Source organism: Corvus kubaryi, unplaced genomic scaffold, assembly GCF_017639235.1.
Source record: "Corvus kubaryi isolate FWS band 111438036 unplaced genomic scaffold, C.kubaryi_AGA036_p1.0 split1-37355, whole genome shotgun sequence".
Taxonomy (NCBI): Eukaryota; Metazoa; Chordata; class Aves; order Passeriformes; family Corvidae; genus Corvus; species Corvus kubaryi.
The window spans coordinates 15,285-30,919 of NW_024582078.1; the positions used below are offsets into that span (position 1 = coordinate 15,285).

The window sequence follows — 15,635 nt, forward strand, 5'->3', positions numbered from 1 at the left end:
AGTGCCAGGGGTGGGCAGCAGGCAAACCCCCTGGGGCTCCTCAAAGCCAGTCGGAGACACGCTCCTCTCTGCCCGGGATACTCTGGGGCAGGGGGCTCAACACCAACCCCTGACTCCAGCCCCTGTGCTCCCTGCTCAGCCCAGGCTCATTCTTGGGGTCCCAGCCAGCAACTGGGGAGTGGGCAGGTTGTAGGGGTTGGCCCTTGCCAGGGGCTGAGCTTCCAGGGCAGTGACAGGAGCAACACAGCAGCAGGAGCACTCCAGTCTCCCACATTTCAGAGCCTGGGGTAGCACTGCCAGTGGGGCCCCCATCCCTGCTTCCCTCAGACCTCCCAATACCCCCGGGGATCTGGGGAACTCAGACGGGGACTGAAGAGCCATGAGGACCTGGGAGAGGAGAGGAGAGGAGAGGAGAGGAGAGGAGAGGAGAGGAGAGGAGACTTTTCAGAAGGGAAGGTGAGGTTGCCCCCACCCCCTCTCTCCATGCCTCCTAATCCTAATCACAACCCCCTGCACATCACCAGATGGCTGAGAAACACTTGGCAGTGCTGGGAGAGATGTGGGAAATGAGAAGACAGCACATCAGGAAAGCCCTGAGGGGACAGAGATGAACACTGCCAGAGCAGGGCTGGCTGTGACAGGGGTCCCTGAAGATCTTGGGGGACTGGGGAAGGAGACCAGTGCCCTTAGTGCTCCTGCACACAGACCCAGCAGAAAGGATCTAGGAAGCTCAGGCCACATAGAACATTCCCAAAATTCTGCCTGGCCTTCTGCACAGCCCTGCTGCTGTCAACAGTGCTGCAGCACACAGAGCACAGTACCTGGGTCAGTCCTTGCCAGCCCCGTCAGGGCACCAGACCCCTCCCAGTGCCTGGGATCTGTGTCCTGGGCATCCCCACAGACGCTCAGCCAAGGACAGCAGGATTTTGGTACCCGTGACAAGTGGTCTCTTGCTCCAGAGGGACTGAAAACCACTGCCCAGTCCAGGGCCTGGAGCACGCCTTGAACTGCATCTGAGTGGCAGCAGGCTGGGGAAGGAGGCCCGGCAGGAAACCAAGTCACAGGTGCAGAGAGCTGGTGGGCAAGGATGAGGAGGAGCCGATGACAGATGAAAGCTGTTGGCACTTGCATGAAATCTGGGAGCCCATGAAGGCTGAGAAGCCCAGAGGATGGCTGTCCTGATGGGCAGGACTGTGCAGAGGGACACAGGGCTCTCACAGGAGAGGAAGGTGGATGGTTTTTGCTCATCCCAGCTCTGTGACACCTGGACCACCCTACAGAGAAGAAGGTGACTGCTCCCAAGGGCCTCACCTTCCTGCACAGGGAACATCTGAAGGTGACCCTGTGCAGGGGCGGCAGAGGCAGCAGCAGTGCCAGACCCAGCCCTGCAGTACAGCACAGCTGGCAAGCCCTGCCCCTTTGAGGAGGCACTGCCAAGTCACTGGAGAGGGTTAATCCATCATCTGCCCCATTCTACAGCTGCTCCTGGAGCTGCCGTCAGGGCTGCTGAAGGAAGCACACACCTCCCACAGCAGGGGGGCATTTTCAGGGCCAGACACAGGTGTGGATGTCCCCGTGCTGTGGAAGGCAGGGGCATGCTGGCTTCCTAGCACTGCTTTGAAAATGCTCCCAGCAGAGCACTCACCATGCAGGCACTGCCTGAGGCACCAGCCCCACGGGTTACACAGTGCAGAGCTCCTGCAGGGATGTCTGCAGCTCACACAGGCACACAGACACCACCGGTGTGGGTATGTGTACAGGCCACTGTGTAAAGGGACACACACAAAGCAAATGTCTGAAATCTGATGTGTCTGATCGTTCCTGTGGGGACAGCGAGCTGTGGGAACCCTTTTACTCCCACCTGCACTGATCTGAGGCTGGATGTGTGGATCCAGGCATGCACAGAGTGAGTGGGGCAGGGGCTGGCACACAGCCTGCTGCTTACAGTCCTGAGCAACTGCTTTCCACAGGAGTGCAGTGCCTACAGATTCAGGAGACCAGAGGGGAGGGGGCAATGTGACATGCTGGGCAGTTGGGGATGTTTGAATAGGGCTTCAATGCTCCAAGGGCCACAGCTGTGCTCTCCATGCACTCATGCCAGGTGCTGATCCTGGCTTGTCCCTCCTCAGAACCAAGCAGAGCAGGGAGAGAGGAGAGGACACCATCCCCCTGCAGAGCTGGACACCATCCCAGCACTGGTGCCTCGTCCCAGGGCAGGTGCTACAGTGCAGCCTCGGGTGGGGACCCGAGCCCCCCGGCACTTACGTCAATCTCACTGAGGATGACATCGATGATGCTGCCAATCACTATGAGGAAGTCAAAGACATTCCAGGGGTCTCCGAAGTAGCCCTGTCAGGGAGGAGCCAGAGAAGAGTGAACATGCAAGCGTGTAAGTCAAGGAGGAGACAGATGCTGGAGCCCAGAGGAAGGGGTACAGAAGGTTCTTCAGTGACTGTGACCCTCAGAAGAAGGGATGGTAGCCAGACCTGGCACCCTCTGCTCAGTTATTTGGTCCTGTCTTGCAGTGGAGGGGAATGAGGAGGGTGGGTCAGGATGGCTAAAGCTGACCCCACTAGTGACCCTGAAGATGGGAATAATGGCCAGCTGGACTGGGTGGGATTTGGCTAGCAAGGGTAGCCCTGACAAGCAGCAGTCCCCCCAGAAACTCCAAGGTCCTGCACATGGGGGTCCCTAAAGGTCTCACAAGGAGAAGTTTTCTGGAGCTGCAGGGCTAGGGGTGCTTGTCTTCAAGAGACGCCAAATGCAGGATAAATGGATCCCCTGGCCTGGCCTGCTTTCCATGCCAATCGTGCTCTTCTCTCACCTTGACTTTAAAGGCCATGAGCTTGAGGACCATCTCCAGGGTGAAGAGGATGGTGAAGGCCACGTTGAGGATATCTGAGATGTGGTTCATTTCTGCAGACTGGTTGTAATGCTGAGGGTAAGGCAGAAGGAGCCATCAGCTGACAGCAGATCCAGCCTCCATTGTGAGCTCAGAGGTGTGTGCTGGATGCAGATCCCCCTCCCATAGACAGGCCTGTGGCTCAGGAAAAAGGAGATTTCCCCCCTACAGGCCCTTCTCTGGGGTCCCCACATCCCACTGATGCCACGATGATTTTTTGCCTTTTATACCCCTGTTATACTTTTTATAACTTCTGTATTCCTAGTGCTTTTTCCCTACATTCTTGGCCTTGTTTGTCAACCTAAGAGACTAAACATTTTAGAAGCTTCGTAGCTGAGGATTAGTGTGCCCCAGAGCCCAAGGTCCTCTCCAGAACACATTCTGTAAACCAAGATAGAACCATCCAGGGCAAGGCTCCTTGGGGAGCGAGGCTCACTCGAGCCTCTCATTGGGGAATCTTTGATAGATATGCTAATTAGTAACACCTATAATGTGAATCCAGATCTTTTGGGGGTGCATTGCAGTGGGCACTGAGGTGCATTCGACCTGGACGTGGTGCACCTAAGGACTCTTAAAATAAATACCAAGGTAAAATCCCTTTTTCCCTTCTAACCATGTCTGACTCTTGATTTTAAGACCAGGAAAAGGCATCACCACCAGTCCCATTTTGCCCCTATCACACCATAAGCAAGTACCTCCTATCAGGAGGCTCCCTTGGGGATCACTGGGCTGAGCCAGCCTGTGCACTTCCAGACACCCCTCCACCACCCTGTGCCCTTACCTGCATGCCCAGGCAGATGGTGTTCAGCAGGATCAGGAAGAACATGAGGTACTCGAAGTAGGAGGAGGTGACCACGTACCAGATCTGGTACTGGTAGGGGTTCTTGGGGATGTAGCGGCGCAGCGGGCGAGCCTTCAGCGCATACTGCACGCACTGGCGCTGGGGAGGGAGGGAGGGAGGTGTGATCCCACTGCAGGGCACACACTCAGCACCACCAGCAATGCTGCACACCCCCCCCAGAACCAGGCTGGATCACCCTTCTCTCCCAGCCCAACCACATGGGCCAGGTACAGCAGTGGGGCATGCAACCACTGTGCTTCCTGCAAAAACACCCCGGAGCACCCACAGGGGACAAATTTCCAAAGTCATCTTTTGCCTCTAACGATGGCCATCTGCCCTTGGCCTGACCCCTCCAGCCCAGAGCCTGCCTGCTTATCCCAGCATTTCCCCAGGGTCTCTCAGGACCAGCTTAGAGCACCCTGAAGACATCAGATGAACCAGGGGTGAAGGGGGCACTGAGATGGCTGCACAGGCCTGTCCCTCCCCAGCAGCCCAGGGCCATCTCTGCTGCGTTTCTGTGTGGTTCACATCACCCTGGCACCCCCAGCTCGAGCTGCCCCTCCTGCCTCAGTGCAGGAGCGTGACAGCACTCCTGGGCCAGCAGCCACTCCTGTCCAATGTCCTCCCCAGTGTGTCCCACATCCTCTGCCAATGCCTCTGCTGCTTTCAGCCTTGCTGTCCCCAGCCAGAAGGATGGCATGACAGCATCACAGAAGGGCTGGCAGCAGAAGGTACCTCTGGAGCTGGTCTAGTCACAGCTTCCTGCCCAAAGCAGGGCCAACTGCAGCATGCTGCTCAGGACACTTGACTTTTGAATAGCTCCAAAGATGGAGGCTTCACAGCCTCTCTGGGCAACCTGTTCCAGTGCTTGATCACCATCACCATTTTAAAAAGGGCTTTTTTAATGTTTAAATGGAATTTCTTGTTTTCTTCAGTTTGTGTCCATTGCATTTTTTCCTGTCACTGGGCACAACTGAAAAGAGCCTGGCTCAGCCTCCTCTGTGCCTTCCCATTGGTGTTTATACCCATAGGTAAGATCCCCATGAGCCTTCTCAACACCAGACTTGACTCCCAGACCCTCCTTAGATGCTCCAGACCCTCCATCACCACCTTTGTTGGACTCACTCCAGTACATCTACGTTGCTTTTGTGCTGGGGGGCCCAGAACTGGGCACAGCCCTCTGCTCCAGCTCACTCTGGACACCCTACCTGTCCAGGGAGACCCACTCCCTGTTTCTGGTCCCCTCTGCCCTTCCCTCAGAAGGCTTGTTTTGTGCTAGACATGGGTCCAGCTGGCCCTGCCCCAGCAGCAAACAGACCTGGGGCAGGTGCAACTCATCTGTGTCAGCAGTGTCACCACAAAGAAGGGCTGATCCAAACCATCCAGCCCCAGCAGTGCCAGACCCAGGGCTGGTCCTCCTTCTCCTGTTCCAGCACTCCCATTACCTGGTTCTTGTCCAGCTCACAGTTCTTGTACTCATTCTCCCCTTGCTCCTGGAAGGTGACGATGACAAAGCCCACAAAGATGTTCATCATGAAGAAGGCAATGAGGATGATGTAGATGATGAAGAACATTGCAATCTCCACCCGGTAGTTGTAGATAGGGCCTACGTCCTCAGCATTGGTGTCAATGGCCATGTACAGCAGCCTACAGGAGGGAAATGGAGGCAACAGAAATCCTAAGTGGGTGGGAAAGACCATGTCTCCTCTTGAAGGTTACAGAGAGCTTTGGGGACATCCAACAGCGGTGGGACAGGGTTGCTTGGGTAACCTTGCCAACTGCACAGCCACTGCCAGGGTGAGCAGTCCTGCTTCTCAACCTGGATAGCTCTCCTTTCTCTACCCTGGCCAAGGCCCATGGCAGTGCTCTGCTCCCAGCACAGACCTTCCCTCAGCACAGACTCACTGTGGCCAGCCCTCGAAGGTGGAGACTGTGAAAAGCGACATCATGGCTGAGAAGACGTTGTTGAAGTGGAAGTCGCTGTGCACCCAGACCCGCTGCTGGACCTCAATCTGCGTGGGGTCCGCGTCCACATAGTTGATGAACTGACCCCTGCAGCAGAAGGGACACAGTGCAGGGCCCCCCTCAGCCCACGTGCTGCAGCACTGGCCTCGGTCCCTGGGAGGGGAGGACAGCCCTGTGCTTGCTCCCGATTTACCCCAGGGTGAGGGAGAACACGACGACACCTCAGGTCCACTTTTTGGATGCAACATTCCCATGCAGGAACACAAGCATCCCCCACCACATCCCCCCAGCTCCCACCCCTGGCCTCTGCCCACCTGGGAGCTGCAGAGAGCTCTTACCTGCACTCCTTCTCTGTCAGCTTGGATGGGTCTGTGCACATGTAGAACTTGCCCTGCATTCAACAGAGACCAGAAGTGGTGTTGCTTTGACTTCAGAAGCCCTGGGGAGTTTTGACTTTTTCCCAGCCCTCAGTCAGTCTCTCCCCCACCATCTCCATGCAGCTTCCCACCCTGGCCCACCACCACCACTGGCCTCCCCACTGTGCCTGCCAACACAGCCCAGTGCACAAGGGGTTTCCAGAGTCATGGCAGACCTGGGGTCAATCCCAGGCTGAGATCAAGAAGCACTGCCTGGTGATGGGAACAAACCTTCCATGGCCCTGAGCTGAGGCCTACCTAGCTCACCCTATCTGGGAGTCAACTATTTGGAAAATAGGGAAGAAAGCAGTAACCAGAGAATTAACTAAAATCTACGGTATGCTGACAGGTCTGCTCAGTCTGCTGGGTGTCCTGAAAGCTCTTCCCACATCAGCTCAGAATTTAAGCTCAGTTATTAGAATAAAACTGAGCTCAGCCAGGGCCAGCTCTGCCTTAGAGCAGCCGAGGCCCAGAGAGCAGGAGTGGTGCCCTGAGAAAGGAAACCCTTCACAATCAAAGCACAGAGGAAATCAGTCAGAAGCACCAGCTGCCTTAGAAAGAGGAAACTGAGGCACGAAGTGAGGTGAGGCAGTTGGCCCCTTTGCAGGTGCAGGGCCTGGCAGTACCCTGGGTGCTTCCTGCCCTCCTCTCACTGCCAGGCCTGGAGCAGGCGGGTCCCCTCACAGAGCACCGAGAGCACAGCCTGTGCTGACCCCAGCACCGGCAGACACCATCCCCAGGTGATGTCCAGGACAGCCTGGCCAGGATGTGCTCGAGCAGAAGCCCACTTGAGGCACCGCTCACCTTGAAGAGCTGAACTCCGATGCAGGCAAACATGAACTGCAGCAGTGTCGTGACAACCACAATGTTACCTATGGTCTTGATGGCCACGAACACACACTGGACCACGTGCTGCAGAGGTGAAGGACAGTGCAGGTGTGACCACGTTTGGGGCAAGCCCCTGCTCTGTATCCCACACCCAAGGGCAGAGGGAGTGGGCAGAGCCCTTCACAGACGGGTGGTGGGAATCGGGAACAGGGCACGATGCCTGCCACATACCCACGGGAAGAGGTCCCCCAGTCCCAGCCTCTCGCTTACCTTCAGCCCCTTCGCCCTGTTAATGGCTCGCAGAGGCCTCAGCACCCTCAGCACCCGTAGGATCTTCACCACAGAGATGGTACTGGACCTGGGGAGGAAGGCACAGCTGAGACGAGGTGACCTCCCTGCCCAGGCCAGGCTGGCACAGCCCCACCAAGCAGCCATGGAGGGCAGGCTGGGGCCAGCAGTGAGGGACAAGGGGTGGCAGAGACACGCGGATGTCACCGGCTATCACCCCACGTAAGGCCAGGTGACACTGGCAGCTGGAGAAAGCAGATCCAAACTGAATTTCTACCCATAGACCTTTGACACTCAAGGAGTGTCCTTTGACCTCCTTGACCTTTGACACTCAAGGAGTTTGCGGGCAGCTGTCCGTGTCCCCTAAACGTGACATTACGAACACATGGGCAGTCATTGGGCCAGCTGCTCCTCCTCCACCCACCATCCCCAGCTGCCCCACCAGCCTGAAGAGACCAGTGCCCACTCTGTGGCACATGGAGGTGCTTACTCGATTCCCATGGAGATGAGGGAGACAGCGACCACCAGTAAGTCAAGGATATTGAAGGAGTTCCTGCAGAAGGAGCCTTTGTGCAGGAAAGCACCATAGGTTGTCATCTGGGGAGCAGAAGGAGTTAGGAAAGAGGCCAGGGAGGGCTCAGGGGCATGGTCCCTCCACAGGGGGAAGGGTGGACAAGGCACAAGGCCCCAGCTCCATGGCCTGGGGACCCTGCCCTGCTCAGACCTCTGCAGGTGACTTCAGGTGGAAATCCTCTGTGCAGCACTGGCTGGAGACAAAACTCTCCCAGTCAGTCAGCAAATTAAAGAAGAGAATAGTAAAGACTCTTGGAGTGGAACAACATGTGGCAGCAGCTTGGGTTACGACTTTGGTCCACAGGTTTTCACTGCTTTCTCTTTCTCTCTTTTTCTTAATGGCACGTCAGAATGAAAAAGCTGGTGCCACGGCTGATGTGTTCCCGTGTCACAGCACAGCTGACTTAGCTGCTGGACCCCACTAGAGAGGACACATGGCCTCTGGGACAGGTCATGCACTACCCAGAGTGCACGAAGGAACTCTCGGAGAGGATCAGCTGGCAGCTCCTCCTCACTGAGACCTTCAGGAGCATGAATGCCTAAAGAGTGTGAGTGTCCATGGCCACAACAGTCTAGACCTATGTGCTTGGCCATGCTCATGGCAGGACCATGGGGCAAAGGACTCACCTTCAAGACAATTTCGACTGTGAAGACAGAGGTGAAGCCGATGTCAAAGTATCCGAGAATCTGGGGACAGAGACACCAATACTGGATGAGATTTGGGTGACCTGGGAAATGCTTCAGTGTGTTCAAACATCCTGGAATTGTCCACTCTGTGGACTAGGGAGCCCATCCAGCTCAACAGTCTCTAAGCCCAGTACCAAGAAGACTCCAGAACTTTTCCCAGCTTTGCTGATTTTCTCCAGTGCATGATCCAACCTGCAGCTGGGACAAAGCTCTCCCTTTCCAGGTGAGTTAGGCTTGACCTGATTCACCTGAAAGCATCTGATCCCCAAAAACCCCAAGGGCCCTGGGAGGCTGTCTCATGTGAGATCCCCCAGTCCCTGCCAGACCCACTGGTACCTTGCAGGACAGGAGCCGTGGCTCCAACCACTGCATGCCAGCAGCATCCGAGGGCACTGCACACACCAAAGATCCAGTTTGCCACCTCACAGCATGTCTCTTTCCCCAGTAAGTCACCACAGTTTCAAACAAAAATAATCTTGCACACCCTGTCTGGTGGATCTCTTCACCCAGAAGTAAACTGAGACATGGAGCAGTAAAACGCTGTCCCAACTGCACCCAGAATGGAAAGCACATCCTGCCAGAGGGCACTGCCCTCCCAGGGGCAGGGCTGCAATCCCAGGCTAGGCACAGCATCTGGCAAGTAAGTCCCTGCTTGCTGGGGGGCTGGGAGTCTCCACGAGGTCTCCCCCACCCATCCCAACCCTCTACATCTCCACGGGCACCTTGTTGCGGAAGGACTCGGCCCGGATGGGATCCTCAGCCGCCAGGGAAATGCTGCTGAGCAGGATGAAGAGCAGGATGAAGTTGGTGAACCAGGTGGCATTAACAGTCCTGTGGCACAGGACCCGAAACCTGCCAGGGACAGAAATGCCTTGAGATGCTGCAAGGGGCCAGAGGGACATGAGATGGGGTCATGGCAGCATGGCAGAGGGTTATGGCTAAACCCTGAGCACAGGAAGGCCCCAGGCATGGAAGGATGTCTGTGAGCTGGTTCCCTTCAGAACTGGCTGTCATGCACAAACAGGACCCCGCTGTGAGCACTTGGTGCCAGAGGCACCTGGGCCATGCCTGGCCCTACAGGGCAGGGACAAGGGCCAGTGCCTACTTGTTGGTTGGGCTGAAGATGAAGAAGGAGCTGGCTTCAGGCATGGGCACAGCCTTCTCCTTCAGCTGTAGCTCTGCAAGGGGACGTGGCCGAGGACTCAGGGGGATTTCAGGCTCATCTTCCTCATCATCACCTGCAGGGTGGCCATGAGAAGGGAAAAGAAAACAATCATCCAGAGTGGGAAAGGGAATACAACCTCATGGACAAGCTTCCGATCCCAAAATCTTGATCTGGCATGCAAGCCACAGGGACCTCAGTACCCCAAGGCTGGTGAAAGGTCACCACATCCTTTGCTCCTCACACACATCCCTCTGCAGTGCCTGCCCAGCCTTCCTGCTGCCCTGCAGGGACAAGTCTTACCTGGGAAGTCTGCAGAAGGGTAGGGGTCTTTGATCTCATTGACATTGGATTCAAATTCATCCACTTTCAACTGAAACAAGGGAGAGACAGAGAGGAGGATGTGCCAGCTGGCCAGACCCTCTCATCCTGGAAGCCATGTGGGATAAGCAGCATCTCTACATTTGGCCAACAGAGCACCAGGCACATGGAGTGCTGGCCCAGGCTGGAGCTGGGTGAGGGGATGCTGCAATCGAGGGAAAGAGGATGGGAAATGGGAATGTGTGCTGAGCAAGAGCCTGGAGCCACGCAAATATGCCAGGGGTGGAGTAAGATATGGAGCAACTCCTGTGTGAGTTTCTAAGGGCATCTCTGCAAAGTGGACAGGGAAGTAGCTGCTGGCCAGATGCTCCTCAGGGGCAGCTCAGCACGCAGCCAGCACGGCTGAACAGAGGGGGTTGCCTATGGAGGGGCTGGTGTGGGCGTAAGGGAGGTCTGGGATGCTGCTGACTTGCTTTGCTCCACTCCACACTGGTGTGCACCAGACCATCTCAGCCACTGACCACTGGCTATGGGCAAGGAAATGGATCTGAGAAAAAGGATCCCCAGCAATGGAGCTGTGTCACCAGGCAACGTGTCCTGCCTGGGCCCAGAGAGCCCCCATCACCAACAGCACCCATCACCAGTGGATGCTACAACGAGGAGTGATTCTGGTCAAGAGCCCAGACCCAGGCTGGCTCCAAGCCTCTGTCTGTCCTGGCTGGTGGGAGAAGGAGCCTGGGCCCTCCCCAGGAGCTCTCCAAGGTTCACCTCCACCAGAACTGACCTTGGCTGTTGTGGGAATCCCTTCTCCCTTTGCTTTCTGCTCCAGTTTCTTTGCCATCATCTGCTTCTCCTCTTCAGTCTTCTCTGGGTAACCTCTAAGCAGAGAGGAGGGGAGAGCAGGAACTGAAGTTTGGGCAGGGGCCACAGGAAAGGTCATTCTGTCCCCTCATACCCAAGCACCTCGTTTGGGAGCTCCCATGGCTGGGGATGGCAGCGCTCACCTGGACATCTTCCGCCGTTTGCGTTCCTCTGCTTTGGCCTTCTGGGCTAAAGTCAGGCTCTCAGCCTCAGCCAGGTTATCGACGGCGATGGCCAGGAAAACATTGAGGAGGATATCTGGGAGAACAGTGCTAAGGACACGGACTTGGTTCCTGTCTGGGGGATGTGGCCAGAGCCATCCATGGTCTCCAGGGTGCCCTTAGAAACCCTCCTGGAGCTTGGCCCTTGTGATAACCGTGGCTGGTGATCCCTAACCAGCATCCATCCCTTGTGAGCACTGAGCTCTGAGCTGGCTGCCCTCTGTGGCTGAATCTCTGCCTGCCAGACATCCAGACCTGCTCCAGATGTGCTTTCCTCCAGACCCCAGCCTTCAGCCACCACCAGTGCAAGCCCTGAAGCCCGTGGTTTATTCCACTGCTGTTCAGAACCGAAAAGCTTAAGGCAAGCATTGAATCACTGAGGGGAGCCCCTGTTTCCCCCCTTCCCAGTCCTGTGCAGCTGATGCTATGGGGCTGGGTGCAGGGGGCCTGGGCCTGGCTTTGCAGGCAGAGGATACAGTTCCCACAAACAAAGAGGATGATGAAGTAGATGCAGACCAGCATGCCAGGAAAGGATGGGCCCCCGTAGGCCATGATCCCATCATACATGATGGAATTCCAGTCCTCTCCAGTCAGGATCTGGGAGCAGAGCAGTAATAAAGACTCAGGAGCATTCACAGCAGAGCATGACAGAACCCCACAGACTGATCCTACCCTGCTGGCTCCAGCCCCAAACCTTCACAGCCCCTCCAGCCCCATGGTCAAACCCTCCTTTCTGCTCAGCCCTGAACCTGAACTACAGCTCATGACTCCAGTTGCATTTCCCTGCTCCTGTCCCAAAGCCACATCACTCCCACAAACCCACATCCCCCTGAGACCTAACTCCTGCCTGGAGACCCCCAGCCCCCCGCTGTCCTTCCCACAGCCCCAAACCTGGAAGACACTGATGAGGGCCTGGGGAAAGTTGTCAAATGTGCTGCGGCGCACTTCCATGTCCTCGAAATCAAACTTGCCCCCAAAGAGCTGCATGCCCAGCAGGGCAAAAACTATGATAAAGAGGAAGAGGAGGAGGAGCAGAGAGGCAATGGAGCGGACTGAGTTGAGCAGAGAGGCCACCAGGTTGCTCAAAGATGTCCAGTACCTGGGAAGAGGAGAGATAGGGGCATGTGGGAGGTGAAAGAGTGGGGAAGGCTGTGGGCAGGACCAGGCAGGCACAGGGAATCTAGCCAAAGAGACCAAGGTGATGTGTCAGCAGCCCAACAAGGGGGACTCTGGACCCAGGCTGGGCTCTGGGACTGCTCCAGGCAGGCTCCAAGAGGAAGAAACGAAGCTGCAGACATGGTGTGACAAGCAAGATAACGCTGCTGCCTGCACAGGGCACCAGCAAGCAGGATGGGGAAGAGGGGTGAACACAGTGGGTTGGGGCCACAAAGAAGAGCTACGAGTCCTGGCCCACAGCACCCCCATTCACAACATCCTAGAACCCCGAGCTAGAGTGGGGCCTCAGCTCTGTCCTACTCGCCACTCCCAGTAAACCATGGCCTGGAGACAAATCCCCAGTTCGGCCTAGTTCCTCCACCCAGCAGCCACCAGCTCTGTTCACGCTGCAGCCTCCCCTGGGGACGGGGCCAGTGATGCCCAGGAACTGTGAGTGATGCCTGGGCACCGTGAGCTGCCAGTACCTACAGCTCCCTCCCCAACCTGGTGATCTTGAAGATGCGGAGGAGTCGGATGCAGCGCAGCACCGAGATGCCCAGCGGGGACAAGGTGCCCAGCTCCACGAGGATGGTCTCCAGGATCCCCGAGCACACCACAAAGCAGTCGAAGCGGTTGAAGAGCGACATGAAGTACTGGCGCAGCCCCAGCGCGTACATCTTCAGCAGCATCTCGGCCACAAAGAGGGCAAGCAGCAACCGGTTGGCATTGTCTGGGGTGGGAGATCCGGCCTGTCAGAGCAGGGGCCTCAATCCCAGCATGGCTGGGCAGGCAGGGAAGGAGGGCAGGGCTGCTCACCCTCCTCTGGCCCACCCAGCCCTGAGCTGCTGTTTTTCGCAGACCACACGGGAGGAAGGTGAGGGGGTGATGTGCAACTGTGTGCTGGTGTGTGTGAGCACACGGCTGTACAGCACCCGTGAGTCCTTGCAGGGTGGGCACGTGGGGTGTGCGTGTGCACGTGGGGCTGAGCTGTGTGTGTGTGTGCACACCTGTGCTCCATGTGCCTCTGGGTGTGTGTGGGTGAGTGGAGGTGCAGTGGCTGCACTGCTCAAGTGCGTGCCACATGTGTTCATGTGCAGAGGTGCCATGGACACACTGTGTGTGTGCTCACCAGGCAAGATCATGTCCCTAAGAGTACACACGCATGGTCAGTGTGAGTTGTGTGGCAACAAGGCTCTGTGTGTGTCTAAGAGCCTCTGTGCAGTGCCGCTGTGGCTGTGCACTCACAGCAGTTCACACAAGTCTCTGGGGCAGCAGGGTGTCCTGGGCCCTCCTTCTCTCTTAGGCTCTTTGCTTACCTTGCACTTGTGTCAGCCAGTCTGGCTGTAAGTGGTGCTCAGAGGCGATGGAGAGGGTGTTCAGTGCCACCATCAGGATGACAAGCCAGTAGAAGAACTTGGACTTCACCACATCCCTGCACTTCCTACGAAACATTCGGTTCCAACGCCTCCACTGACGGCTGGAGAGATGGCAAAGGATCAGCAGAGCTGGCCAGACCCAGGCTCCTGGGCTGTGCCTGCAGGGCAAAGCCACCCCTGCTCCCTCTTCTGAGTGCCTTCCCTGAAAAGGGATGAGGACCACAACCTGCCCCTGGAACTCAGTGCATTCACTCAGGCACTGCAGGTCATTCACCCTCCTGGCTTAATTTTGGCCTCCAGCACCTCTGGTTAGGAGCTGCAGGCACAGCTCCTGAATTACATGCCGTGCTGCACAGGCCATGGGAGGATGCTTGGAGCCTGGTCCCACAGCAAGGACACTGTTCACCTTGAAAAGCTTTTTGCCAGTACCAGCCAAATTCCCTGTTCACTGCCCGATGTTTGCATCTTCCCCCAAGCACCAGTCCCTGTCTCTCTGCCAGAAACTGGTGGCTGACCAGGAAAGCCTGGCCCAGCTGGGCCAGCAAGTGAGAGGCAGTGGAAGCCCACATACAAGCAGATGGTTCAGCCAGAGCACACTTACAAGAAGAGAATCCACTTGTTCATGCCCTCAATTTCATACAAGCTCCCTGTCTCTGACCCTCCTTCATCCGATGCCATCATACCTAGAGGGAAGGACATTTACAGGCTTTTCTTGGAGCCCTTGGGAAGAACATGTAGGAGGGAACCTCTTCCAGAAGTACACCAGGAAGAGCTTCCCCATCAGAAGGGAACTCAAAACAATGCCATCCCAGGGAGTCAGCAACCAAAAGTTGGGCAAAAGGCTCTGATCAGGTGCAAACCAAGCACGAAGCACCAGGAATCCCTGCCCTACAGGAAGAGCAGAGGCAGCCCAGAGATGGACAGCAGAAGGTACCCCAGCATGGAAAAAACTGGGGCCAGTTGGGATCTGAGCAAAGGCTGAACAGAACACGGGCCACAGCTCTGGAAGAGGCATTTTGTCTGTCCCAGTGTTTCCCAAGGCTCTTTGCACACATGCATCACTCAGCTCGAGGCATTTAAAGTGCTTTCACCAGGCAGGGTGGCACGGCAGACACTGTGGCTCTGTGGTAGAGCTCCCCAGGCTTTGCTGAGCTTTTTTAGATGCCTGTATATCCACCTCCTTCCCTGAGGTGGATATACAGGCTAACCCCTTCTAACCCCTTGAAATTGTCAAGTGATGGCAAGAAATTCATACATCTGCTAGTGTGAGAGCTTGTGGCCCTGCACGGCACCCCTGCACACCAGGGGCACACGCTCCTCATGGCCATTTAAGTGCCTCTTGCCAAAGGAGACTCAGGCCTTGCTTGGGGTCTGCAGATATTAAATACTGTGGTTGAGGTGGAGGATTAGCACCAGGGATAAATCATTGCTAGTTTGGGTCAGATCCAGCAAAATTAAAAAAAGAAGAGGAGGGAAACTGTTCTGCAGAAGCCAAAGCATTTTGTTTCATGGGTCTTTTAGGCAAAATGAGTCTTTGTGACTTCTTCAGAGATTCCCACCTTGCCTCTCTAGGTGGCCAGCATTAGGAACCCAACTCCCCCACTAAGGGTCTGTGACCAAGCAGAGCTGGTACCTTCTCCCATGGCCCGATCACTGTCCATGACCTCAGCGTGGGTGATCCAGTCCATGTAGCCCTTCAGATCCTCCTCCAGCTGCTGCTTCTCCCGCAGCTTCTGGAACGTGCCCCGCGACTTGGCCTTCTCGCGCTCCTTGGTGAACTCTCTGCGACAAGGCAAGCAGCACAGGCTCAGAGGATGGCGTGGAGGTCAGGAACCACAGCTCTGTGCCAGGCCAGCCCTTGTAGAAAGTCCTGAAGTACCCTGCCACCAGCGCTGCCCCTCCACTGCTCCGGTGACTTTCCTCTTTCTTGGCCCACGATGCAGGGTCATGGGGCCATCACCTGATGGCAGGCAGGGCTCCTTCCCCACCACTGCTGCTCTTTGGGAGCTCCTCGCTGCGGGGTGCTGCAGCTGGACACC

At 56.5% G+C, this 15,635-nt stretch overlaps 1 protein-coding gene across 3 annotated transcripts in view; it reads right to left on the reverse strand.

The window, feature by feature from the left end:
- The window catches only part of CACNA1S (calcium voltage-gated channel subunit alpha1 S), a 47,635-nt gene that overhangs the window by 12,407 nt on the left and 19,593 nt on the right, over positions 1 to 15,635 (reverse strand). For all 3 annotated transcript variants that reach the window (XM_042013506.1, XM_042013505.1, XM_042013504.1), the window contains 21 exons: positions 15,230 to 15,378; positions 14,198 to 14,279; positions 13,537 to 13,697; positions 12,725 to 12,950; positions 11,957 to 12,164; positions 11,542 to 11,662; positions 10,988 to 11,102; positions 10,768 to 10,861; positions 9,966 to 10,035; positions 9,606 to 9,738; positions 9,223 to 9,352; positions 8,441 to 8,500; positions 7,731 to 7,837; positions 7,223 to 7,310; positions 6,929 to 7,036; positions 6,047 to 6,099; positions 5,649 to 5,795; positions 5,189 to 5,390; positions 3,684 to 3,842; positions 2,825 to 2,935; positions 2,266 to 2,349 (listed from right to left, as the gene is read on the reverse strand). In XM_042013506.1, the coding sequence (XP_041869440.1) occupies positions 2,266 to 2,349; positions 2,825 to 2,935; positions 3,684 to 3,842; positions 5,189 to 5,390; positions 5,649 to 5,795; positions 6,047 to 6,099; positions 6,929 to 7,036; positions 7,223 to 7,310; positions 7,731 to 7,837; positions 8,441 to 8,500; positions 9,223 to 9,352; positions 9,606 to 9,738; positions 9,966 to 10,035; positions 10,768 to 10,861; positions 10,988 to 11,102; positions 11,542 to 11,662; positions 11,957 to 12,164; positions 12,725 to 12,950; positions 13,537 to 13,697; positions 14,198 to 14,279; positions 15,230 to 15,378 (2,608 nt within the window). The remainder of the gene's footprint in view (positions 1 to 2,265; positions 2,350 to 2,824; positions 2,936 to 3,683; positions 3,843 to 5,188; positions 5,391 to 5,648; positions 5,796 to 6,046; positions 6,100 to 6,928; positions 7,037 to 7,222; positions 7,311 to 7,730; positions 7,838 to 8,440; positions 8,501 to 9,222; positions 9,353 to 9,605; positions 9,739 to 9,965; positions 10,036 to 10,767; positions 10,862 to 10,987; positions 11,103 to 11,541; positions 11,663 to 11,956; positions 12,165 to 12,724; positions 12,951 to 13,536; positions 13,698 to 14,197; positions 14,280 to 15,229; positions 15,379 to 15,635) is intronic.